The sequence below is a fragment of the Procambarus clarkii genome, chromosome 23, assembly GCF_040958095.1.
Source record: "Procambarus clarkii isolate CNS0578487 chromosome 23, FALCON_Pclarkii_2.0, whole genome shotgun sequence".
NCBI classification, from domain to species: domain Eukaryota; kingdom Metazoa; phylum Arthropoda; class Malacostraca; order Decapoda; family Cambaridae; genus Procambarus; species Procambarus clarkii.
The window spans coordinates 34,509,183-34,536,664 of NC_091172.1; the positions used below are offsets into that span (position 1 = coordinate 34,509,183).

The following is a 27,482-nucleotide window of genomic DNA, read 5'->3' on the forward strand; positions in this document are numbered from 1 at the left end:
TGTAAAGGACACAGGCTGACCCTGCTTATATTTGGCAACCATACTGGCTACATATGCAGGTGCATGGAGAAGCTGCCACTTCCAATCCTTGGTGACAGATTCACGAAGTTCCTTCTGTATTTGAGCATGTGTTACATCAGGAAAGGAATCATGTGAATACAGCGTAGAGATGTACCTGGTGAATATATAAAATGTGAGATAATAAGACTGAAGGTTCACACAACAGTTTCATTGCTATACTGTACTTGCATAGCCAATAATGACTAACCATCATATAATACCATCTTCTCAAACTATCAATACAAATACAAAAAGTTAATTTTATAAAATAAAGCAAACTGAAGGAAATGTAATATAAAGCTTACAGAGAAACAATTACTATATAAAAAATATACATTTGGTCTTAAAAGCTTTTAAATGTTATGAGAAAACAGAATATGTTGCCATTGGGCCACTTGCAATTTCTTGCTTCAAAGAGTATCTTTGAAAATACCAAACTGCAGTTCACAGTGTGCATATATGTACATAAGGTATATACTGTATATGATACTGTGTCTATAATGTTTTTAGTTTGTTTTCTTGCTTTCCTAAAATAAATTGAGCTAAAAAAAAGTAAGCACAGCATAAGAAATATAAAATGACTGAAAGCATTAGCGAAGGAAGTAAAATTCTGAAGAGATTTGTATAATACTGCTGCTATATTGAACTGTACCTATAAACAAAGGCTTGACTCTAAAATAAAACATAAAAATGCCCATTATAGGTACAGTATTTCCAGTACAGTACTGAGAATCCAGTTTGCAACTACAGATAAAATAGAACATCATGCTAGCAACAGTATTACAAACCAAGTATGAATAAATATTATAGCTATAGTGCTGGAGAAGTTTGAGGTACTGATGTTTTAACGAATATCTCATCACTCAAAAACAAATTAACACTGCTCACATGTCCATAGAAACTGAAATTCACTGCTGTAATTTTAGGTTTGGAAAGCATGACTTTTGAATCAGTAAAGGCTTACCATGAAGAACCATGAGAGTCCTGTGATGTATGTGGCACAGTCCAGGATGCCAGACTCCTGAAGGGCCTTCACTGCACCACTGAGACACGTCATGGCACGAAACCCACCACCAGATCCGAGAACACCAATAATGGGAACCTTGAATGAAATAAAGACGTGATTTTACACGTAGAATATGACATAGTTGCCTAGGAAGCAAGGTTTCAAAAGGAGTAAAGTATAAGTTTTGTGTATAAATTTTTCTTAGAGGTGATCACTTATCTTTCAATATACATACAGTGGAACATACAGTGGAACAGTGTATACAGTGTTAACCTCTGGTTAATACTATATAAACAGTGTGTGTGTGTGTGTGTAATTACCTAAGTGTAGTTACAGGATGAGAGCTACGCTCGTGGTGTCCCGTCTTCCCAGCACTCTTTGTCATATAACGCTTTGAAACTACTGACGGTCTTGGCCTCCACCACCTTCTCACTTAACTTGTTCCAACCGTCTACCACTCTATTTGTGAAGGTGAATTTTCTTATATTTCTTCGGCATCTGTGTGTGTGCGTGTGTGTGTGTATACAGTGGAACCTCGGGTTAACAAATACCCTTCTTTCCAAATTTTTTGGTTTTCAAGCTCAATTTCTTCTTTAATTTGACTCGGTAATCAAGGTTTGCATTACTTCTCGAGTTTGTTGATACACGTATGGGTCGACCAAGCACGTGGAGCGCCTCTGTTTACCAGTGTATTCCATCTAGTGACGACCGTGCTTGAATTCTTTGTGAAGAATTTAATTGTTTTTGTGCTTATTGGTTTCTGAACATAAAAGTAATTATTATATATCAAGCCATGGGGTCCCCAAAAAATCAGTGGTAAAGTTCAACTAAGAAAATAGTTGTGAGGATGACAATAGAGGAAAAACAATAGATCATTCATAGTGAATGTTATGTCTCACTACAGACAAATTTTAAAACATAGGGAAAAAAGTGTCTTTAGACAGATTCTTATTAAGGCAAGCAAGCAGTGAGTAATAACCAGGTCCTGGTGGTATGCCTGAAAAACGAAGGAGAAAGAATACCCCAGAAAAGTCATCACTGCCTGATGTTATAATGGAAGGGGACTCCCCTTCCAAACAGTAACACCTCTCCGCCTCCCTCCTCCTCACCATCTTCCATACACCAACAGCAGTCATCAGCAAGGGTAAGTAATAACTTGAACATACTTTTGTAGTGTAGATTTAGATGAATTAGGTATAAAATTTAGTTTGAAGTGAGGTTTTTGGGTAGTCAGGAACAGATTAATTCATTTCCCTTTATTTCTTATGGGGAAACTAGCTTTGGTTTACGAGTTTTCGGATTACGAGCTGTCTCCTGGAATGGATTAAACTCTTAAACTGAGGTACCCCTGTAATAATCTTGGATTTTTTTCTAAGAAATAAAAGAAAATATTTTCCACACAAATCATTTTGAACTCAAGGGCACTCAGTAGAATGCTTATCTCTGCACAGGGCAATACAACCCTCAACACCAATAGGGACTAAAGAGTCAAAGTTCAACCCCTGCAAGCACAACTAGGCGAGTACCATGCCTTTTTCAACCCTCATTTAAACCATTCTTGATTCATCAGCATGCTTATGATAATAAATTTGACTGGAGCCCTTTCAAAATTTTTATAGCTTTTTAATATAACATTTATTTAACTGCTGCACTGCGCACCTTTTATAATGACATTCCCGTGGTGCACCAAAAATAAATTGTTCCAAAAACTATTTTTTTTATATTGTTAATTAGCACAAAAATCCAAGTAAAAAGTCTTTTCCTATTGTAGTTTAGCTGTAGTGGCCTGGAGAAGTTGCGTGTTTTTGGTAAAAATGAGGCAAGTTGCCACATGGGAATAACTTTGTCAATTTATTTTCAATGTTTTTCATTTTATTCATTTAGTTTTTTCTCTAACAAGTTGTATCTGTGTCAAAGATTATACCCTGTGTACAGGAGTCATAGCAGACGTGTGGAAACAGGCTAACATAGTTCCAATCTACAAAAGTGGCAGCAGGGAAGACCCCCCTCAATTATAGACCTGTATCATTGATAAGTGTAATAGTGAAAGTATAGGAAAAACTAATCAAAACTAAATGGGTAGAACACCTGGAGAGAAATGATATTATATCAGACAGACAGTATGGTTTTCGATCTGGAAGATCCTGTGTATTGAATTTACTCAGTTTCTATGATCGAGCCACAGAGATATTACAGGAAAGAGATGGTTGGGTTGACTGCATCTATCTGGACTTTTTTCTAAAAAAGGCTTTCGACAGAGTTCCACATAAGAGGTTGTTCTGGAAACTGGAAAATATTGGAGGGGTGTCAGGTAAGCTTCTAACATGGATGAAAAATTTTCTGACTGATAGAAAAATGAGGGCAGTAATCAGAGGCAATGTATCGGACTGCAGAAATGTCACAAGTGGAGTACTACAGGGTTCAGTTCTTGCACCAGTGATGTTTATTGTCTACATAAATGATCTACCAGTTGGTATACAGAATTATATGAACATGTTTGCTGATGATGCTAAGATAATAGGAAGGATAAGAAACTTAGATGATTGTCATGCCCTTCAAGATGACCTGGACAAAATAAGTATATGAAGCACCACTTGGCAAATGGAATTTAATGTTAATAAATGTCATGTTATGAAATGTGGAATAGGAGACCATAGACCCCACACAACCTATATATTATGTGAGAAATCTTTAAAGAATTCTGATAAAGAAAGAGATCCAGGAGTGGTTCTAGATAGAAAACTATCACCTGAGGACCACATAAAGAACGTTGTGCGAGGAGCCTATGCCACGCTTTCTAACTTCAGAATTGCTTTTAAATACATGGATGGCGATATACTAAATAAATTGTTCACGACTTTTGTTAGGATTACTACGTACAAAATAGTAACAGGAATTGATAAAATTGATAGGGAAGATTTCCTGAGACCTGGAACTTTAAGAACAAGAGGTCATAGATTTAAACTAGCTAAACACAGATGCTGAAGAAATATAAGAAAAATCACTTTCGCAAACAGAGTGGTAGACGGTTGGAACAAGTTAGGTGAGGTGGTGGAGGCCAAGACCGTCAGTAGTTTCAAAGCGTTATATGACAAAGAGTGCTGGGAAGACGGGACACCACAAGCGTAGCTCTCATCCTGTAACTACACCTAGGTAATTACACACACACACAGACACACACACACTGTATTCTCCCAATCTGTTTCTGATGTTCCTCTCTAAATATCAAATTTCAACTTTACCTGTCTTTCTGTGTCTGGTGCTTTTGTTCCCAATACTTTCTGCATTGCAAGTAGGACTTTCTTCCGACGGATTTGAAGGAATTCTTTTTCTTCTTTACACAGTGCAAGAGAGAAACGAAGATCGGGTGTTTTACTGCAAAAATATACCATCTTTATTCATAAATTCAACACAAACCTACTTTTATAAATTACATTTTTATGAACTGAATTCCTATCTTTTAATAATGTAAAGCAGTGATTCCCAACGTTTCTGAACTCTTGGGCCTATTTACAAATACAGTATTCAAAAGACCTTAACACCCCCTGCGACACACTGAACAATATTGAGGGTTGAGAGCCACAAAACTAACAATACCACAAACCAGAAATGACAGGGCTGATCTCATCGAAACTTTAAAACTACTGTACTGAACAATCTGGAGAATAATGATCTACATTACCTCTTTGAAAGGTTACATGTAGCATATACAAGGAGCAACAGCTTCACGCATAACAAGCCAGTGTAGGATGAAAATAGGAGATGCTTTTTCATCCCTAGGATTATAAACCCATGTAATCGCCTACCACGAAGCCGTAAATGCCAAGACATTGCTACAGTTCAAAATTAAGCAGGATAAAATCATCAGGAAAAATGGGGGACCATTGACAAACCACCGGTTTTCTGTTCATGTCAAGGCCACTAGAGAGATGGTGGCCATCAAGTAAACTCAGGAATAATACAGGCTTTTGTGGTACAAGTGGGTTAGTTTTCAATTCACAGTTTTGGATCAATATTCAATATTCGGGTTCAATATTCTGGTGGGACAGAAATGGGTGGGCATGTTTCCTTTTGCCTAATGCCTCTATTCCACCTAGCAGTAAATAGGTACCTGGGTGTTAGGCAACTGTAGTAAGTTGCATCCTGGGAAAGGTCAGTAGTTAAACCTTCGGGGTACCTCAATGCAAATCAAATGTATATACTGTATAAGTAAATATAAATATATATATATATATATATTATATATATATATATATATATATATATATATATATACATATATATATAATACATGGATGTATAAATTACATCCATGGGTAGGTTGGTTGGAATATGGGTTCGAATCACTTCTGGGGTGTGAGTTTTCAGACGCATATAGTCCTGGGGACCATTTAGGCTTGTTCGCATTTGTGTTCCTCACGTGTGCCCCAAAGAATGAGGCGAGTTGATAAAATGCTATGCCCAAGATTACCATCCGAGTTGCCGGCGGGGAAGTGGTTCAAATAGCTTCGACTATCACTTCCTTTTGTCCGGCTGTGATGGTTAAGCGGATTAAGGTGCCCTGTAGTTACCAGTTGCGTTGCTCCTGGGAGTATGGGTTCGAGTCACTTCTGGGGTGTGAGTTTTCAGACGCATATAGTCCTGGGGACCATTCAGGCTTGTTCGCATTTGTGTTCCTCACGTGTGCCCCAAAGAATGAGGTGATTTGATAAAATGCTATGCCCAAGATTACCATCCGAGTTGCCGGCGGGGAAGTGGTTCAAATAGCTTCGGCTATCATTTCCTTTTGTCCGGCCGTGATGGTCAAGCGGCACACGCTATACTAAATATGTTACGATTCCATTTCAATGTTTCCGATTTCATTGATAAATTGAATTTTCATAGATTTTTATTTATTTTTATTTTTATTTAATTATTTTGTATGACATTGCGTTGGAAATGAGCTGTAATGTTTACCTTACCATTCATTTTGTGAGTATAATTTATTTTTTATTTTTTCATTGTTTTTCATTTGTTTTTAACTGTTTTTCGTATATTTCAGTGATGGGAACATCAGATCATTTGATGTTCCCAATTTTTTTATGGGAACATCAGATCATTTGGGAATGCATCAGAGGAGGGAGTAGGGAATGGTGGGGAGAACGAGGGAGTAGGGAATGGTGGGGAGGACGAGGGGATGGGAGTGACGGATGGTGGGGAGGACAAGGGGACATGGGAGGGGGTAATGGTTGGGAGGATGAGGAGATGGGGGTGTTGGGGACGAGGGGACAGGGGAATGGAGAATGGTGGGGACAAGGGGACAGGGGAATGGAGAATGGTGGGGAGGACAAGGGGACGGGGAAGTAGGAGATGGTGGGGGAGGACAAGGGGATGGTGGAGTGGGGAAAGGTTAGGAGGACGAGGGGACGATGGAGTGGGGAAAGGTTAGGAGGATGAGGGGACGGTGGAGTGGGGGATGATGGGGAGGACAAAGGGACAGGGGAGGGTGGGAGGGAATGGTGGGGAGGACGAGGGGACGGGGGAGTGGGGAATAGTTGGGAGGATGAGGAGATGGGAGAGTGAGGAATGGTTGGGAGGACAAGAGGACAGGGGAAGGGGGGAATGGTGGGGAGGACTGGAAGATAGGGGAAGGTTGCTGTGTATCAGCAATGCACATGCATTGCTGAGCCACAGCAACGTGTGGCCGGGTACAGTAGTAAATAAATAAATAAATAAATTTAATATAATTTAAGTATTTCATTTGTGTCACTTACTTTTTCTGTAGCTTAAGAAGTGTGTGTACTTTAGAGCCACCGGGGAAGACAAATGTGTGTTTAGTGGGAATATCATTAGTTAACTCATTGACACAGAACGAGTCTTCACCAAGAGTTTCATCCAATGTGTAGTTGGCATCCATCAATACCACCTCTGTAATTGAAGGAATTACAAATATAATCAGTCTTTTATTTCATATTTTCCATTATGAATAATAATAATAATAATAATAATAATAATAATAATAAATAATAATAATAATAATAATAATAATAATAATAATAAATAATAATAATAATAATAATAATAATTAATAATAATAATAATAATAATAATAATAATAATAATAAATAATAATAATAATAATAATAATAAATAATAATAATAATAATAATAATAAATAATAATAATAAAATCAAAATGAGGTCTAAATGCTTTCATACAGTAATCCAGATGGGGGAGCATTAGAGAATTATACAGTTGCACCATTACCTTTTTTACCTTATAGACAAAAGTACGCTTGCTTATTCCTAGAGTTTGGTTAGCTTTTGTGACTGCTGCACCCACCTGTTGTGCAACTCTTAATGAGTGGTGGATTTTGACTCCAAGGTCCTTTTCTTCATCAATCTGCTGTTCTGTAATGCTATTAATTTGGTAGTCGCCTTTTTGGTGACAAAAAGCGGGTAGATCCCAAAATGGAACCTTTTGGCACCCCATTTATCACATTTCTCCATTCAAATTCGTTGCCATCTAACACGACCCTTTGTTTTCTTTCCTTCAATTATTGTTTTATCCATTCTAATATTTTACCATTTATTCCATGGAGTGCGAAAAGATACGTGGAATTCAGAAACAATTCTATAACCAATGTTCCAACGATGTGTAAATGTTTCATTCAAAATGATTTGCTACTAGAAATTTTAGCAAAATATCCCCAGTTTGCTAACTGTAGGTAGTAACTAAGTGATTGTAACCTATCCACCACTGCCCACTGGATGGGGGGGGGGCGGTGTGCAGGACAAACATATCAATTGTGACACTAGCTCTCCACATAATAATAATAATATAATAATATATTATTATTATTATGTGGAGAGCTAGTGTCAGTTGCTTAATTTAGAAATTGTACTTGTGGTCGATCTCGAACCCATTGTTGATGTGACGACTTATACTGAATTTTGTAACTAGCTCATCAAGATTGTAACTTGCTTAGCTAAATGAATTGTGGGGTTCAGTCCCTGAGCCCATTATGTGCCTCTGTAACCCTTTCCACTACCGCCCACAAGATGGGTATGGGGTGCATAATAAATGAACTAAACTAAACTATTCCATGGGCCTGTAATTTCCTTGCCAGTCATTCATATGGTACCTTATCAAAAGCTTTAGCAAAATCCATGTAATTCATGTATAACATAGGACAAAAACCTACACAGAAAAAAACAGGGGGCAGCACCACTGCAGGTCTCATGGCAAAGATGAGATAACAGGTCACAACAGACAATATATCTGGCAGCCAGGACCTTGTTTGATTCCCAAACGCACCCAATAAGGGGAAGAAGAACCGAACTCAAAGGAAGCCGGATCCATTAAAGAGGCATAAACCGGGTCTCAGGTACACACCAAGGGCCTCCTGAACCTCCGCCAAGGAAATCAGAGAGGAAGGAAACCTCCGGAAGGGCATATCCGAGGAACCCAAAGGTACCCAGAAAAGAACCTGGAGGGGGGAGGGGGAGCCGCACCCAACTCAGAATCATATAGAGACGGAGGATACGAAAACCCACGGCCCTGAAACAACAAACCCCGCTCAGAAGGCACAAAAGCCCAGGCAGGATGGGCTTTTGTGCCCATATCACTCCAAGCGGATTCCCCCCTCCTCAACCAACCCTTGGAACTCCCAACATAGTACCCGGAGCAGAGCCCATATCCAGCCCAGAACTCTTGAAGAAAAGGCAAAGTCCAAGGGAAAAGCATCAAAGAGAGGAGCCTGCTGGGCCAACTTCGAAGCTTCGGCGAGGAAATCGGGCTCAACTTCCGTCCCTGAGTTAGAAGGGGCAACCCCCGAAGCCACCCGAGCCTTATCACAAGTTAAACCCTGCCCCTGCCCAGAAACCCTCAGACATTTAGGAGGCGGAAGCAGGAGGAGAGCAAGGCGAACAACACCCACCTGGGAAGGAAGCAAGGGTGCAGATGGAGCCAAGGTTGAAGTAACCAATACCCCTAAATCCTGGACCATAAATTCTAAATGGGGCAGCTCCGGGGCTTCCAAACGAGCAACCAACCTGGCCCATTGCAACACAGAATACCTAGCATGCAACCAACCCACTCCCTACCCGGGGCAAGACAGGAAGTCCATGATCCCTGGCGAACCCCAAGGGTGAAAAGGGTCGTGGTAGAAGTGGAAAGACTCGTCCCAAATGGGGCTGGTGCAGATAAAATACTTACTTAAGTTGTGTTCTTTAGAAGGGTCGAGGTAGAAGTGAAAAGACTCGTCCCAGATGGGATTGGTGCAGTTGTCCACATGACTGGTTCTTTTGGAGGAGTTTGAGCTCCCAGGAATCTTGAGTATAACATATGGATCTGGAGTGTCCACTAAAACAAAAACAAATACTGACATGACAATCAGCTTAAAATACATCATGTTAGTTTGTCTCAGCAACGATTTGTTACCTAATTATCAAAGCTAATCTTATTAAAGGTACTACACTGATTAATGTTCTTTGAATTGGAAGGTATAATCTTAACTAAATGCTTAATACTGTGATTAAAATTTCTTAAGGTGAAAGACAGTTTCAATAGGAATGCTTATTTTCCAACTCCATGATTATACCCACTTTATACTTAATAATTTGCATATTCTTAAAAAACCTACGTAGAAAACATAATTCAGCTTTCATCCCCCCATGAAATTTAATTCTTCATTCCAAGACAATATTATTGTCAAACTCATTTTTATTACTTTCTTGATTGCCAGGTGTTAGTTCACGAGATGATATAATTCCCTACTTACTGAGGTCTTGCAGAGTGCTGCCTTTGGTGATGGATTCTCCACGTTCAATTTTGATCTCAAAGTCCAAACACGCCTCATGTTCAACCTGGGGAAGACCACGTGATGGTTTATATCAGGGTCACCTGTCAAGTGTTACGAATGTACATCTAATTCCTCTTCACGAGGTCACCTGTGAGTTGCTACAAATGTACACCTGATGGCTCATCTTCACTTGTGAATTGTTACGGCTGTACACCTGACTCCTCTTTGCGAGGTCACTTGTGAGCTGCTACGAATGTTCATCTGACTTCTTTAAGAGACCACCTGTGAGTTGTTATGAATGTACATATGACTTCTGAATGTTAGTACTGAGGCTTCGGAATCTTCTCAGTTTTCCTAATGCTGCTTTGGCTTTGTTTAGTCGGTCCCTTACATGAATTTGTATCCCTGTTCTATTTATCATAAGTCCCAGTATTCTGCCTACCTCCGCATATTGAATCGGATGGTTGTCAAGGATGATGGGGTCCGGGTTTCTTTTCGCAATGTGTATTATCTGAAACTTTTGTTTGTTGGTGCTAATTTTCCATTGCTTCTCAAAGTTGTTTATGAGTTCAATTGCTGCCTTGGTCTAGTCGGCTAGTAGCGGCTTTGATGGTCCCGATTGGCATATTATTTGGGTGACATCGTCAGCGTATGTGATGTATTCTCTATTTTGGGGTTGGGGTAGGTCAGCTGTATATATGTTGAATAGAGTGGGGGAGAGGCAGGTTCCTTGTGGTACTCCACTTTTCAGTTCTATTACGTCACCCAAGTAGCTGGACCCAAGTTGTGGATGTTCATGCGGTGCAGTATGTGGTGGTGCGTGGTCCGATACCCCCCATCCCCGGTGGTCGAGGTGGCTGCGGTGTTACGTGACCGTGTGCCGAGGTCTTCCCGGGGTTCTGCTGTGACGCTTGTGGAGGAGGTTGACAGTTAAGATGATTTGCGGCCGGTTCCGAAGCGTACGAGGCGGGCTCTCATTTTGTCTCCTCGTGGTGTCGCCTGGGTGGACGTGGGGGTCTTCGCGGATTCGTTTTCTACCGAGGATATTAATATTAACGTTGTTATAGATTCACCTACTGGGAACAAAAAGTTACAAGTAGCACGGACTATGGTGAACCCGTAGTGGACTTACCTGGCACAGGAGCGGGGCTGTAACTGTGATTGAATTGATGTGATGCTGCTACGTTCCTGATTGGCTTATATCCACGCTTCACCTCACACTGTGCTGTACAGTGTGCTTCACCTCACACTGTGTTGTACAGTGTGCTTCACCTCACACTGTGCTGTACAGTGTGCTTCACCTCACACTGTGCTGTACAGTGTGCTTCACCGCACACTGTGTTGTACAGTGTGCTTCACCGCACACTGTGTTGTACAGTGTGCTTCACCTCACACTGTGTTGTACAGTGTGCTTCACCACACACTGTTAGTTTTCTTAAGAGATTTGTGGAAACTTTGATGAACATGTATTTATTTAACTGAAAACTCCACACCCCAGAAGTGACTCGAACCCGGACTGCCAGGAACATTTATACTATTACAGATGTCATTAATGTGATCACAAATGCCATTAATAATTAGTGAATATACCTGCAAGTGTCATTTATAATTATGGTGAAGTTATTGGAGATATATTAACGTTATTGGAGATATATTAGAGATTATTAACGTGGTATGCTTCAGAGTCATCAGTTATTGCCATAGGTCTCACGCCTCAGGTTATAAGTGCTATAAAAAGCTCGAATATGTAATTATCTGTTTTACGGGCTACTCATGCCCGTGCCACCTCTTGGGCAGCTTAATCTTCATTATCAATTATCTGTTGATATTTCATATGGTTTTAAAAAACAATTCACCTCAAAAATGACATTTATTCACGCAGAACGTTTGTGGATAAGAACGTTTGTGACCTCAGCATTTACTGTCCAAGACGGACCGAAATGTAGTCACTTCCTTTCGTCTGTGAGGGTTGGATGTCATGTTTTCAGCAACGTTTTTGTGATTAAACGTCTGCAGCAGATATATTATTCAGTACCGGACGCCTCCAACATTACTCCAGTGTTTTTTTATAGTCATACCGACTTAGCACAATCCAGATAATTTCCTTACCTTAAGCTCAAATAAATTTGTGTTACAACCCTGAACCATTTGTTCGGGTCTTAATCTTTCCACAATCGCTCACGGGATGGGCACGGGGGTGCCTGTGTAGCCTCCGGTGCTCACAGAGTATAGGTATGGAGTGCCTCTGTACTCCCGGTCCTCTCCAGTGGTCACGTCTCAAAAATTATGTTCTGAACTGCCCGAACATAACTTAACCGAGGACCCATGAACAGAAAACGTGATAGCTCGTCAATTTGGTGAGCCACTATGATATATCAACCCGTCCTCTTAAAAATAACGTCACTTTTGGTTCGTATGCGCGCTATGGCCAAATTTGGACGTAATTTGAAATAAAATCGACTCACAAAAGTGACGTACTGTTCCGTTTTCTGTTCGAGTCGTCCGGCTTACTCGGCAAGCTTAGAAGAGGATTCTTTCCATTAACGGATATATAGTGTACATCATATTTTGGCCGTTAGGGATTTATTCTCCAACATGAGATGTATATTCTAATGAGAGGTTGTTTCCCTCTTTACTTCTCCACAACCGCTCACAGGATGAGTACTGTGTAATATATGCGGTAAAAGATCTTCTATATCATCTACAGATTCAGGAGCTAGATTGACTCAAACTTCCTTTGAACACGAGGCTTTTACTGCAGGAATCTGATTTCTACAACTTTTTATTGATAGAAAACAGCCCATCCTCCTGTTTTTGTAGTACTTCTAGCAAGGATGGGGACCATAGTACATATACCGACGTACAGCACAATTAGAAATTTCAAATCGGTACTATTGAATTTGGAAGAACCGGAAAACGATTTTCTATTTATGCTGTAAAGATACACGCTATCTAAGACCTTATATAGTACATATGGGTGCTATACTAGGCCTAGGAATATTTACGTTCGATTTTTAGCTTAATTTTTTCTGACTATAAAGTGAATAGTACAAAATTCTACTATTTAATTGCTTAGCACGGCAAAGCTTCTACTTTAGTGCCCCTTAGTTACAAAAAGTAGCATCTAAATAGGAGGAAGGGTTGTATTAAACTATCTTTATGTAACAATAATTTGCGAATTGACCTGTTTCATCAAATACGTGTAGGTTTTAGGCCAGACTGAAGCAAAGTGCAGTGAGTGGGAGCAGGGACACCAAGATAAATCTCGAACAGCTCCTCACTACACATTTTACCCTAACCAAACAGGTCCTATAATTCACAACCACAAAAAAAAAAAATCAGACACAGCTACAAAAAATCAACTACTTTCGAATATGTGTTAAGATCACACACAGAAATCACAATTGCGTGGTGCATCAAATGAACAAATCCACAAGGGCCGTGACGGGGATTCGAACCTGCGTCCGAGAGCATCCCAGACGCTGCCTTAATCGACTGAGCTACGACATGGTAAAAGGAGTTGAAACCAAAGTTCTACTAAACTTACTGGATCCTGCAGCCTCTCCGAGGCACAAACCAGGGTTTGTGCCTCTCCTTTTGACCATGTCGTAGCTCAGTCGATTAAGGCAGCGTCTGGGATACTCTCGGACGCAGGTTCGAATCCTTGTCACGGCCCTTGTGGATTTGTTCATGTGTCAAGATGGTCAAATACACATTCTGGCAGTTTTACCCGAATTACAAATTTCTGATGCTTTTAGTGTGTCAGGTGAGTCCACAAGGTTGTTGTCCCATGTCTCCCACTGACTCACTGATTATTACATGCACAGCCTCGACTCAGGTGGCTGCCATAGCTCGCTGTTCTTCACAGGAACGGCTCTCATATATGAAAGTATGCAAAAGCTGCTTGCTGTTTTATTTGATTTTTTTTTAAATATTACGTGCTTCATTCCCATCGGGTGGGAGATCATGACTCGGTTACAGAGGCCCGCAATGTGCTCACACAGCAATAATATTCTTTTAGCACGATATAACTGTGTCTTGCTAAGCAAGACACAGCGATGGCGAACTAGTTCCAATATAAGGATTATTGTGCATCAGTTTAACTGAGCTCATTATCTGTTTTCAAAGGGAGAGCGTACATTGTATCCAGTGAAGTTGGAATATTTTTGTTAGATTAATTATATTTAACCCTTCATTAGACACGACTAGGGATCGAACACTGGCGGCACAGCTAATTAGCTAATTGAGTATGTGTCACATCCACACTGAGAAGTTTTGGATCTGGAAGATCTGTCTATCACTGAGCCTCCAGCAAGCATGGGGGGTAGAAATAGCCTAAGCTACTCTATCCCTTTGAGATGTATTTCTTGCTTATCTCAATAAACATACTTGAACTTGAACTTGATCCAGCAAGCATGCGTGAAGCACTGTAAATCCATCTCTTATATCAATATTTATTTATGACTGACATGGCAGCTGGTATATGCTATTTGTTTTACATAACCACTTCCTTATTCTTTCATTCCAATTTAATAATAACAGTCAAAGTTTGAAGTAGGGTTGAATTATACACTTACTGCTGCTTCCTCACTACCTTAAACATTTTCTAAAGGTAATTCTATAATTCGATTGTATGATAAGATACAGCTATACAACGTAGTCTAATTTTGAGCTGGTGGCTTCCTGAACTTTATTTATGTATACAATAAAATATAATAAATTGGTCCATACTTACTTCAAAAACTTGAAACGGATCGAACCTGAAAAAAATAAAAAAATATATATAGAGATAGTCTGTGAACAAATGAAAATGACCATTAATAATAAAAATTCATGAAATAGTATACTCTAAGTCTGTATTCGCTCAGTGAAGTAGGCCTATGTGTGTTATGAACTACACATGTACACCAGTGTATGTGTTAAGATAAGAACTACACACACACACACACACACACACACACACACACACACACACACTAGGTGAGTATTAGGTGAGTATTAGGTGAGTACACACACACACACACACACACACACACACACACACAAGTTAACGGATGGAATGCATTAGGGGGTGATGTGGTGGAGGCTGACTCCATACACAGTTTCAAGTGTAGATATGATAGAGCCCAGTAGGCTCAGGAATCTGTACACCTGTTGATTGACAGTTGAGAGGCGGGACCAAAGAGCCAAAGCTCGACCCCCGAAAGCACAAATAGGTGAGTACAGGGGCCGGCCGGCCGGCCAGCACGCTGGACATGTGATCCTTTGGTCCCGGGTTCGATCCCGGGCGCCGGCGAGAAACATTGGGCAGAGTTTCTTTCACCATATGCCCCTGTTACCTAGCAGTAAATAGGTACCTGGGAGTTAGTCAGCTGTTACGGGCTGCTACCTGGTGTGTGTGTGTGTGTGTGTGTGATGTGAAAAAAAATAGTAGTAGTTAGAAACAGTTGATTGACAGTTGAGAGGCGGGCCGAAAGAGCAGAGCTCAACCCCCGCAAGCACAACTAGGTGAATACAACTAGGTGAGTACAACTAGGTGAATACACACACACACACAAGAAGCCTTCTTGCTGGAAGAAGGCAAATGTTGTACCAATTTTCAAGAAAGGTGATAGGGAGGAGGCACTTAACTATAGACCTGTATCACTGACAAGCATCCCCTGTAAAATACATGAAAGAATAATTAGGCTAAGACTGGTTGCACACCTGGAGAACGTTAGGTTTGTGAACAAACATCAACATGGGTTCTGGAAAGAGAAATCATGCCTAACAAACCTTTTGGATTTCTATCATAAAATAGCAAGGATAAAGTAGGACAGAAGGATGGGCAAACTGCATATTTCTAGACCAAAAATAATTCAAAGTCAAAAAGCCTTTGATACAGTACTGCACATGAGACTGCTATTCAAACTTGAGAGGCAGGCAGGAGTAAGCGGAAAGGCCCTAGCATGGGTAAGGAACTACCTAACAGGAAGGAGCCAGAGAGTAACGGTAAGGGGCGAGAGGTCAGACTGGCGAACAATAATGAGTGGAGTACCTCAAGGATCAGTGCTGGGACCAATCCTATTTCTAATATACGTAAATGACATGTTTACAGAAGTAGAATCCAACAAGTCGATGTTCGCGGATGACGCAAAATTAATGAGAAGAGTTGTGATAGATGAGGATTGTAGGATCCTCCAAGAGGACTTGAACAGGTTGAAGAGATGGTCAGAGAAATGGCTACTGGAGTTCAACACGAGTAAATGTAAAGTTATGGAAATGGGATCAGGTGATAGGAGACCAAAGGAACAGTACACAATGAAGAGGAACTGCCTACCTGTGACGATTCGAGAAAGAGACCTGGGAGTGGACGTAACACCTAATCTATCTCCTGAAGCCCATATAAATAGGATAACGACAGCAGCGTACCCCTACACTGGCAAACGTTAGAACATCATTCAGAAACCTAAGAGAGGAGGCTTTTAGGGCGTTTTACACTGCCTACGTGAGATCAGTCTTAGAGTATGCCTCGCCATCATGGAACCCCCACCTGAAGAAACATATAAAGAAACTGGAAAAGATTCAGACGTTTGCGACGAGGCTTGTCCCAGAGTTACGAGGGATGGGATATGGAGAGCGCCTGAAGGAACTGAACTTTACGACACTAGAAAAAAGGAGGGAGAGAGGGAATATGATAGCAACATATAAAATACTCAGGGGAATTGACAAAGTGGAAATAGATGAAATGTTTACATGTAATAATAACAGAACGAGGGGACATGGGTGGAAGCTGGAAACTCAGATGAGTCACAGGGTTCTGGCTGGATTCTAAATTGGTTTCTTCGGTTCTTCTTCGTTTATTTGCTTTTTCGTTTCCTACAATTTGCCACGGTGGCTCATTGTGAGTAGGATTATCCTGTGATTCATTATTCCTTTCATTTTCAGTAATTTTCCTTGCTCTTGCTACGAGAGCACCGAGTCCTTCTGACATTAATAGTTTCAGAAGGAGTCAATTCCTGGGGGACATGCATGGTCGCGCTGCACTAAATGAGCTGTTGAGGAAGTGATGTGTGTGTGTGTCCTGTGGGGGTCTGCTGAGTCCTGCCACCCCCCCCCCCCCATCTCCATCCTCTCTCCCAGTCTGTGTTGTCATGCAGTCTCTCTGTGTTGTCTGTCTGTCTGTGTTATCAGTCTCTCTGTGTTGTCTGTCTGTTATCAGTCTCTCTGTGTTGTCTGTCTGTCTGTCTGTCTGTCTGTGTTATCAGTCTCTCTGTGTCCGTCTGTCTGTCTGTCTGTCTGTCTGTCTGTCTGTCTGTCTGTCTGTCTGTGTTATCAGTCTCTCTGTGTTGTCTGTCTGTCTGTCTGTCTGTCTGTCTGTCTGTCTGTCTGTCTGTCTGTCTGTCTGTCTGTCTGTCTGTCTGTCAGTGTTGAGGTTGCACCTCATCACAACCCCACAACACATCGAACATTTGGTAGAACAATGTGCTGATAGCAACAATCATATGTATCACTTCTGCTGTAGTAATTGTATCACGCCTGAACTGGATTGTGCAGTAGTCACACCGAGTACAGTTTCCCTAATTATTTCGACTACTGCTTTTGTTCACAATGTCCTGGAGTTTTCATATAATATTTTCACATACAAACCGTAATATTCTGATTTAACACTTAAAATAATAAAAGCAACTAACACGTTGGAGTTTTAGACAACCGGCGCCATAAGTAATTCAATTTGTCGAGGACAGGAAGCCTGCGTATCCCCCTCCCCCCCCACCGCCCCCAAGGTCGAACTACTGACCCTCCCCAGGATACAACCCCCATAATAGTTGACTAATTCCAAGGTACTTAGTTACTGCTAGGTGACCAGAGGCATTAGGTGAACGGAAACGTGCCCAACTATGTTTGTCCCGCCCGGGATTCGAACCCGAGATTAGTGATTGTGAGTCGAGAACGAACCCGACTGTAGTACCAAGATCTATGTGATGTTGACCTGTCAAGTGTGACAAATGACTTATGAATGATGACTGGCGGTGTCGATGTTGTTTCAGATTCAGCTACTCAGGACGAAGTGTCCATGTAGCACCGGCTATGGTAAGCCCGTAAAGGCGGTGTCGTTATCCATTGATGAAGATTAAGCCACCTATGAGGTGACACGGGCATGAATAGCCCGTAAGTGTCGTTATCCTGCCTCCTCTTAATAAGGAGTGACTGACTAACTAGACGTTAAGCTCTTTAAACGTCACCTCACCAAGTAATGGATTTACTCGTTGGAGTACAAGTGTCTCTCAAGTGCCTCTTGAGTGGGTCAACTCTTCAGGTCGAGCCTGGCCCCGGGCCGGGCTCGGGGAGTAGAAGAACTCGCGAAACCCTCTCCAGGTATGCTCCAGGTAAGTGGTCATGCTCCTATTACCAAGATAAAGTGTAGTTTTAGGAGCACATGTAAGTGTAAGTTACACGTGCTTGGTTTAGGGTTCCGCACCTCTCGCCTCACGTGTTATGTGCCTTTAAACTTACAGACCAACACAAAACACGCCATAGTCGATTGTTTCAAGCGCGGGTTGGACAAGTATATGAGTGGGATTGGGTGGTTATAAATAGGAGCTGCCTCGTATGGGTCAATAGGCCTTCTGCAGTTGCCTTTGTTCTTATGTTCTTATGTTGTGCTACTTGGAGCTTTTTGTCATGAGCAACTGAGTCTAAAACACGTGACACGCTTTAGTCCTCAACGCAGCTCAGGGATCAAGTAGACTCTTACTGAGACACTCTTCGCATGCAGCAGGACGGGGATCGAACCTGCGTCCTGGACAATCCCCAGAAGCGCTAAAACTTAACAGTTGTCACAACGTGACAAAAATAATGTGCTATATTGTCCGACCCTAACCTAACCGATGGACCAACGCATAGAAACCGTGGCTGCGAGCCGTCTTGATTATTCATTATCTTTATATTTTTTTCCGTTGGTTATTTGGACGTCAAAATGCAATGTATTATTAGAGAGGACAGGTTGAACATTTATATAAACTGGGAACAGATAGGGAATACCGGGTTTGAATCCCGGGTGGGACAGAAATGATTGGGTAGGTTTCCTTTCATCTAATGTACAAGGTATGTACCTGTTCACCTAGCAGTAAATATGTACCAGGGAGTTACTCAACTGTTGTGGGGTTGCATGCTGGGGAAGGTCAGTAGAAGACCTCGACATAAGAATAACGTTAACACACAGTCTGTCTGTTCCCAACAAAATTAGTTATTATGATATTACACACAAATTGGCTGTTCCTCAAAGTTCAAATGTAATCATTTTTAATAATGTTTATAAGAAACACCGAAAAAAAATAAAAAAGTATAATCAAACATGTTCATAAAAAATACTTCTTACTCCCATAGACCGATAAAAGTAATTAGTGAGGAAAATAGCTGGAGCGGGGCGGTGAAAGCCCAAGTGAAGACAGTGTTGTGGAGAAGGGCGGAGGGAGCCGTCAGTCACCCCCACGACCCACATACACCACCAGGGGCCAGTTTTTGTCGCCAGCCTTCAGTGCGGCCTGTGTGTCTGTCTGTCTCACAGGTCTATAGCCATCAAAGGGGGTTACGTAGTATCATGGTATATATCTGAAGCATGTGGTGTGGTTCCCACGAATAGATAAGAGTCAAATTTGACGTGTTTATCTTTACGCAAGCAGAAGAGTGAGAACCTAGACCGTGTTCATTTAACCCGTCCTCCAATTAGCACGTCGCATTCTGACGTATAACCTGCCTAAGGCCAAACATTGTCCTACTAGAAAATGGTTGTGGCTCGCGAATTTGACATACTGTCTCGTTTTGGGTCCTTTGGTAGGTTAGGATAAGGACACTTTAGTACGACTGTTTCTTGACGTTGGGAACCTTAGAAGAACGGGCGAGTCCATTAGTCCAAGAGAGCATCGATATTGAGGTACGGTTAATTTCACTATAATTCCGAAAACTTGAACCTTCGATCGATAGGACAAAAATACGTTTTCTATTCATCGGTTGGTTAGGTTAGATGGGTTGCTTGGGTTCGTACATTTCTGATTAGATCAGGACGGTGGATTTTGTCCGGTGTGGAAAATCAAGAGAATGGGCTTCGACACTATCTACGTGAATGTGAACACCTGAGAGAAATCAGGAGTATGTGTAAAATAATAAACCCCACAATTGTTTGAGTTAGGAAAACACTATTTGTCAAATATTGATACCGTTCTTAAAAGATTCCCTCATTTTGCACCCGCAAGATAACGTAAGCTTTTAAGGGTTGATAGATGTTAATCTTCTTGTTTGAGGAGCTGTTCACTTGAGACAGTTAAGCAAGTCCCAGCTGTGTCTGGGTACAAGTGACAGCATGAACAACCCAGCGGGTTTTCTTCCTATTGGGGAGTGTTGTACATGCTGCTATGGCGGTGTGTCCACTCACAAGATGAGTGGCGCTGCCCAATAAACTCGCCCCTCGGGGCAAAATTTAAAAATTTTATGGGCTTCGATAGCATCAAAATGGCGGTGCATTAACTGTGAGGACAGGTTGCATCAACAAAGGTTTAAACCACATCAGTAACTCGTTAGCGCATGAACAATTGTTTGATTGTGAAGAAGGCGCATAATTTAATGGCGGAAAGAAAGATAATGAAGAAATTTTAAAATTAAATATTTATCTAGCGTAAATAAATAGGAGGGAGATAGTCGGTGCCGCCATTAATAAATTAATTCACAGAAGACTGACTACTCTCACTGTTTGTATTGAGCCCGCCATGGTGCGGGCAGATGAACAAAATCAATGAATTCAGAGGCATTTCTATTGCAAATGTTAAATATATCCCCAAAATACTTCTTTCGGCTATTAAAAAAGACACATGTACAAATCTTAGCTATTGCAAATAGTTAATAATTAGCCTACCATTCGCTTGCTAATGTGCCTCTGTTTCCACCACAGCTGACAGGATGTGTATGGAGTGCATAATAGAGAGCAAATAATATCAGGTTCTGCTACGTCAGGTCTGGCTCCTGAGTTCAAGGACATTCACACACTAGGCTGTTGGCAGCCCATCCTCGAAGTCAGGATACTCCCTGACTGGCGTACGGAACTTTCACTTTTGAAACTGGTTCTGGGACTGCTCTATGCACGGCATCCTAAATAATCTATACCAAAAATACATATTACAGAATCCATGATGGATATGGGGTGCATAATAAATTAACTAAACCAACAGTATAATATAATATCAATTAAAATCGCTTCGAATAAGGTTATTGTCAAGCAACTACAATTTTCATCGATTTTAGCCAGTTCTAAAATATACAATAATTTAAACATAATTTATTTGCTGTAAACGCCCATAGTAATAATATAGCTGTAAGAATAGTCCATTATATATATATATATATTAAAAAGATTCTTTCTAGAACTACCTTCACATTCCAGGACTTGGCCTTCCACCTCATTTCCTGGACAATATTCACTAAATGTCAAGTTTGAGATAACCAAAATCAACCCTAAAACTCACAAGGTTTCCAGCGGGCAGGTGTATCATGAGTGGTCGTCACCTGCCACAAGTCTTCGGCTTGTGTACATTTGTCTCCTGCTCTTCCGAGTCACACATTCCTGGCTATGAACAGGAACCAGTACACGTAACTCACTGGCAAGCAAGCAAATTAATATACAAGCGAGGTTAACAATTAAGCTGACTTTATATATATATAAATACTTATATATGTATTTATTTAATTATTTATTTACTTCTGCAAGGGGTTGTATGTGTAAGTAACTTCCAGGCGACGATAAATGTCTGTGGTTAAGGTAAGGTGATTATCAGGTGCAAGCGCTCAGCCAGTGTGCCTATATTGCACTTAAAATTATATAAGGGGAGGATAGACGCTTGGATAGGACAACGGAATGAAGGAATGGTACACAACTACTAAGACCATCGGGAATCGAACGCCGACTTACATGAACCGACCAATTTAAGTGGATAGACAAACCAAGTTAATGTTTCTGGAGGCTTGAACTGATGACCACAAGACCTTGAATATTTTGTGATAAAAATTCAGTATTTACAAACGCAGTCAACGTTATGTGTTAGTATTGAATAATTTGGCATTCGTTTATTATATTAATTGGAACGTTTAACTGTTTTTCATCTTGCTGTATTTTTGCGATACCGTTTTAAACTGGGCACTTAACTTCTGTACTTTCTGTAACATTCTGCTTTACAAAAAAACGACATTGTTTTTGCTCTTGTATTATTAATGATGATGTTGTTACTAGTAGTCTCATCCTGTTAATTCAAATGGCTTTCTCACGTATCTCTTAGTCTGGTGATTTTGATGTCACTGCCTTCGTTAGTTGCATTCCCAGCACCGCCTCCACCCACCGCTCTCAACACTACACATTCCCAGCACCGCCACCACCCACCGCTCTCAACACTACACATTCCCAGCACCGCCTCCACCCACCGCTCTCAACACTACACATTCCCAGCACCGCCACCACCCACCGCTCTCAACACTACACATTCCCAGCACCGCCTCCACCCACCGCTCTCAACACTACACATTCCCAGCACCGCCTCCACCCACCGCTCTCAACACTACACATTCCCAGCACCGCCTCCACCCACCGCTCTCAACACTACACATTCCCAGCACCGCCTCCACCCACCGCTCTCAACACTACACATTCCCAGCACCGCCTCCACCCACCGCTCTCAACACTACACATTCCCAGCACCGCCTCCACCCACCGCTCTCAACACTACACATTCCCAGCACCGCCTCCACCCACCGCTCTCAACACTAGACATAGTACAATGTTTATGGCATCCCTTAACCAGAAACGTTGGAGCCTAAACACTTCAAGTAGCCTATCATGGACGATGCTCAGGAAACGTCAACATTACGGTGTTTTAATTGTCCTAAAATCCCGCAATTTTGACACGTTAGTCGAGTCCGTTAGTAATACAATGCATTAGGTGAGATGTAGTACTGGTTGACCATCATGCACCACCACCACCAACACTACCACCATCGTCACCCACTACCACCATGACTCCCCATCGTGATCACAACCAATAATCTATTAGACCCAGGCAGCCGATACCAGACACGTACACCTGCTGTCTTAAGCCATAACAGAGGCCACTCAGCTTCTGTGACAAGTACCACACACATTGTAGGTCACATCGATTGATTAACTGATGAAGATGAAGCCATCCAAGAGGCTGCATGGGCATGAACAGCCCGTAAAGGTTACAGCTGGTGGAAGCATCTAAAGTACCACACACTATTCAGCTGGCGGAAGCATCTAGTGTTGGAGTGTTGCTGTCATAAGCTCAGGACATTGGTGGCAGTGTACAGCTGACTCACTACCCCCGGTGTCGTCTCATTGTGGCTCCGTGACGCAATCATAAACACCTTGGGAAGAATGTTGCTCCTGGCACCGTGGCCCTCGGGGTGACAGGTGCCGCAGCGGAGTGACGGTGGTGGTGCTTGTTGGCTCTTGTGTGCGTGAGTGGGGGGGGGGGAGGTATTTTCGTGGATGAGCTACGGCTCTTGTATTCTGCCTCTCAAAAAAGAAAATCGACTGGTGTATAGCCTATTGGGCTTTGTCATATCTACATTTAAAGCTGTAAGAAGCTTGCCTCGTCACTTCACTTCTTAGTGCATTCAATTTCTTCGCTATTCCGACACAGGAAAACCAATATTTCTAATGTCTGAGATCTTTGGTAACTAAGTTACCAAAGATCTCAGACAGATAGATAGAAAATATCTATTTGTGGTAACTAATCTGGTATCTGTGTCCCATTGTTACTGCGCTACCCCTGCTAAATATAGTCTGTCCTTGTCTCTATCGTCTATTCCCCTGAGTATTTTGTATGTGGTAATCATGTCTCTCCTGTTTTTATCTCTCTTCCAGTAACATGAGAGTTAACTTCTTTAGTCTCTCCACTGTAGCACAGTGATCTACATCCTCGGCTTTCAAACGAGGATCCCACGTTCGATCCCCGGACGGGACAGCGACGGTTGGGCAGGTTTCCTTTTAGATGATGTTCACCTAGCAATGAAGAGGTATTCGGGAGTCAGGTAACTGTTGTAGGTTGCATCATGTGAAGGGCTATCAGCAGTGAGCCTACGGGCGGGGGCTCGATAAACCTAACAGGTCCCAGACAACGAAAAAAAGATTAGAGTGAACCACACCTCTCAGTTCTGTGACTGGTCTGGTGGCATGCCTCTGAACTTTCTTCAACTTCGTTGTATGTAAGAGATAAGGACTCCACGCTGGTGCCGCATATTCCAGAATCGGTCTGACAAATGGTATACAAGATCCCAAACGACTATATTCAGATTCCTAAAAGTAGTTCATATATTATCCAACTTTCCCTATGCAGCTGAGGGTATTCTTTTCATGTGAGCTTCTGTTGACAGGCTCGGTGTAATATGCACCCCAAAATGTTTTATCTATCCGATTCCAGGAGGAAGTTTTCCGTCATTTGACAGGCCTGTGTCCGACCCTCCTGTTCCCCGTACCTAGCCTTATTATTCTGCACTTGCTATAGTTGAAATTTAATAGCCATTTAAGGGACCATATAGTACTTTCATTTTGTCCAGATCATCCTGCAGTTATTTTCAATCTTCCATCTTATTTATACTCATAGATTTTGCATAGTCAGAGGACACTAAGAAAAAGGAATTTCTACGCTCTGTTATGTTGTTCACATAGGCCAGCAGTAGGCCTGGCCTTGGTACCGACCCTGCCTGCTTTTATCATTTTCTGCACTTGTCTTCTGTGGGGTACTGTGTCGAAGGTGTATGAAAGTCCGCAAATATAGAATCCACACACCCTTCTCTATGTCTTCATCTGATCTGTCGCACGTTCACTGTACTTGTGGTCGATCTCGAGCCCATTGTTGATGTGACGACTTACACTGAATTTTGTAACTAGCTCATCAAGACTGTAACTTGCTTAGCTAAATGAATTTTGGGTTCATTCTTGAGCCCATTATGTGCCTCTGTAACCCTTTCCACTACCGCCAACACAAGATGGGTATGGGGTGCATAATAAATGAACTAAATTAAACGTTCATTGAGCTATCAAGTTTGTTGTGACCATCCGTGACTCCATGCCGGTGTTGTGTTATAAAGGTCCGGTCGACCAACTATCTGGCAGTTCTCCTGATCCCAATGACTTATTGTGTATCATAGTTAGCGGCCTGATCAAGGCTTACACCTTCTATTAGTATCCATGGTATATATGGTCCTACAGCTTTAGTCGCGCGAGGGTGTGTTATCACCTAGTTGTACTTGCGGGGGTTGAGCTCTGGCTCTTTGGTCCCGCCTCCCAACCGTCAATCAGCTGGTGTACAGGTTCCTGAGCGTACTGGGCTCTGTCATATCTACATTATAAACTGTATGGAGTCAGCCTCCACCACATCACTTCCTAGTGCATTCCATTTATTAACTACTCTGACACTGAAAAAATTCTTTCTACCGTCTCTGTGGCTCATTTGGGTACTAAGTTTCCACCTGTGTCCCCTTGTTCGTGTCCCACCCGTGCTGAAGAGTTTGTCTTTGTTCACCCTGTCAATTCCCTTGAGAATTTTGTAGGTGGTTATCATGTCTCCCCTTACTCTTCTGTTTTCCAGGGATGTGAGGTTCAACTTCTTTAGCCTTTCCTCGTAGCTCATTCTTCTCAGTTCCGCGACGAGCCTGGTGGCATACCGCTGAATCTTCTCTAACGTTGTCTTGTGTGTGTGTGTGTGTGTGTGTGTGTGTGTGTGTGTGTGTGTGTGTGTGTGTGTGTACTCACCTAATTGTACTCACCTAATTGTGCTTGCGGGGGTTGAGCTCTGGCTCTTTGGTCCCGCCTCTCAACCGTCAATCAACTGGTGTACAGATTCCTGAGCCTATTGGGCTCTATCATATCTACATTTGAAACTGTGAATGGAGTCAGCCTCCACCACATCACTTCCTAATGCATTCCATTTGCTAACTACTCTGACACTGAAAAAGTTCTTTCTAACGTCTCTGTGGCTCATTTGGGTACTCAGCTTCCACCTGTGTCCCCTTGTTCGCGTCCCACCAGTGTTGAAAAGTTCATCCTTGTTTACCCGGTCGATTCCCCTGAGGATTTTGTAGGTTGTGATCATGTCCCCCCTTACTCTTCTGTCTTCCAGTGTCGTGAGGTGCATTTCCCGCAGCCTTTCCTCATAACTCATGCCTCTTAGTTCTGGGACTAGTCTAGTAGCATACCTTTGGACTTTTTCCAGCTTCGTCTTGTGCTTGACAAGGTACGGGCTCCATGCTGGGGCCGCATACTCCAGGATTGGTCTTACATATGTGGTGTACAAGATTCTGAATGATTCCTTACACAGGTTCCTGAACGCCGTTCTGATGTTAGCCAGCCTCGCATATGCCGCAGACGTTATTCTCTTTATGTGGGCTTCAGGAGACAGGTTTGGTGTGATATCAACTCCTAGATCTTTCTCTCTGTCTGTTTCATTAAGTACTTCATCTCCTATTCTGTATCCTGTGCCTGGCCTCCTGTTTCCACTGCCTAGTTTCATTACTTTGCATTTACTCGGGTTGAACTTCAACAGCCATTTGTTGGACCATTCACTCAGTCTATCCAGGTCATCTTGTAGCCTCCTACTATCATCCTCTGTTTCAATCCTCCTCATAATTTTTGCATCGTCGGCAAACATTGAGAGGAACGAATCTATACCCTCTGGGAGATCATTTACATATACCAGAAACAGTATAGGTCCAAGGACTGACCCCTGCGGGACTCCACTTGTGACGTCTCGCCAATCTGAGACCTCACCCCTCACACAGACTCGTTGTCTCCTGTTGCTTAGGTATTCCTCTATCCACCGGAGTACCTTCCCTCTCACTCCAGCCTGCATCTCCAACTTTCGCACTAGCCTCTTGTGTGGCACTGTATCAAAGGCTTTCTGACAATCCAAAAATATGCAGTCTGCCCACCCTTCTCTTTCTTGCCTTATTTTTGTTGCCTGGTCGTAGAATTCAAGTAACCCTGTGAGGCAGGACCTGCCATCTCTGAACCCATGTTGATGCTGTGTTACCCCTCTGTGCTGTGTGTGTGTGTGTGTGTGTGTGCGTGTGTGTGTGTGTGTGTGTGTTTCTCATTCAAAGGGCGGCAGGCCTCTGTTGCAGAAATAGGACGAAAAGCGTCTTTCCTTCACAGCATGATGAGGTGTGCTAGGGGCTCGTTTGTCAAATATTAGGGGGACTCCTGGTTTGCCTGCTGTTTTCTCATTCGGGGGCAGTGGCGGGCGTCGTTCCCCAGTACTACGGGCAGTCTACAGTTAAAGGATGTGTGTCCGTGGCTGAATATCGTTGCTCTCATACTTCAAAATGGTGATGCAAGCTCTCCCTTAAGCGGGTAAGGAAGAGCGAGTGGAGGTGTTGTACTAGGACCAGGTGGAGGGATTTCCAGTAATTGTGGTACGTGACCGAGACTGTGGTGAGCGGAACTCCGCTCCTCCAGTCATTACTACCCTGAGGACCAGGCGGTCGGCTCTCTGTTCACTCGAAAATAGAGTGAACTCCGTAAAAATATGAACTGTTTGTCGTAACTAGGAACTACCAAGGCTAAGCAACCCATCTAAGCTATTCAGGCCAATG

At 42.2% G+C, this 27,482-nt stretch overlaps 1 protein-coding gene across 1 annotated transcript in view; it reads right to left on the reverse strand.

The window, feature by feature from the left end:
- LOC123764012 (cytosolic phospholipase A2) overlaps nucleotides 1-27,482 on the reverse strand; it is a 69,206-nt gene that overhangs the window by 34,222 nt on the left and 7,502 nt on the right. The window contains exons 2-8 of the mRNA XM_069330165.1: nucleotides 14,584-14,608; nucleotides 9,828-9,912; nucleotides 9,263-9,409; nucleotides 6,820-6,973; nucleotides 4,309-4,441; nucleotides 1,035-1,162; nucleotides 1-175 (exon numbers count right to left, since the gene is read on the reverse strand). The exon at nucleotides 1-175 is cut by the window's left edge and continues 42 nt beyond it. Of these exons, the coding sequence (XP_069186266.1) occupies nucleotides 1-175; nucleotides 1,035-1,162; nucleotides 4,309-4,441; nucleotides 6,820-6,973; nucleotides 9,263-9,409; nucleotides 9,828-9,912; nucleotides 14,584-14,608 (847 nt within the window). The remainder of the gene's footprint in view (nucleotides 176-1,034; nucleotides 1,163-4,308; nucleotides 4,442-6,819; nucleotides 6,974-9,262; nucleotides 9,410-9,827; nucleotides 9,913-14,583; nucleotides 14,609-27,482) is intronic.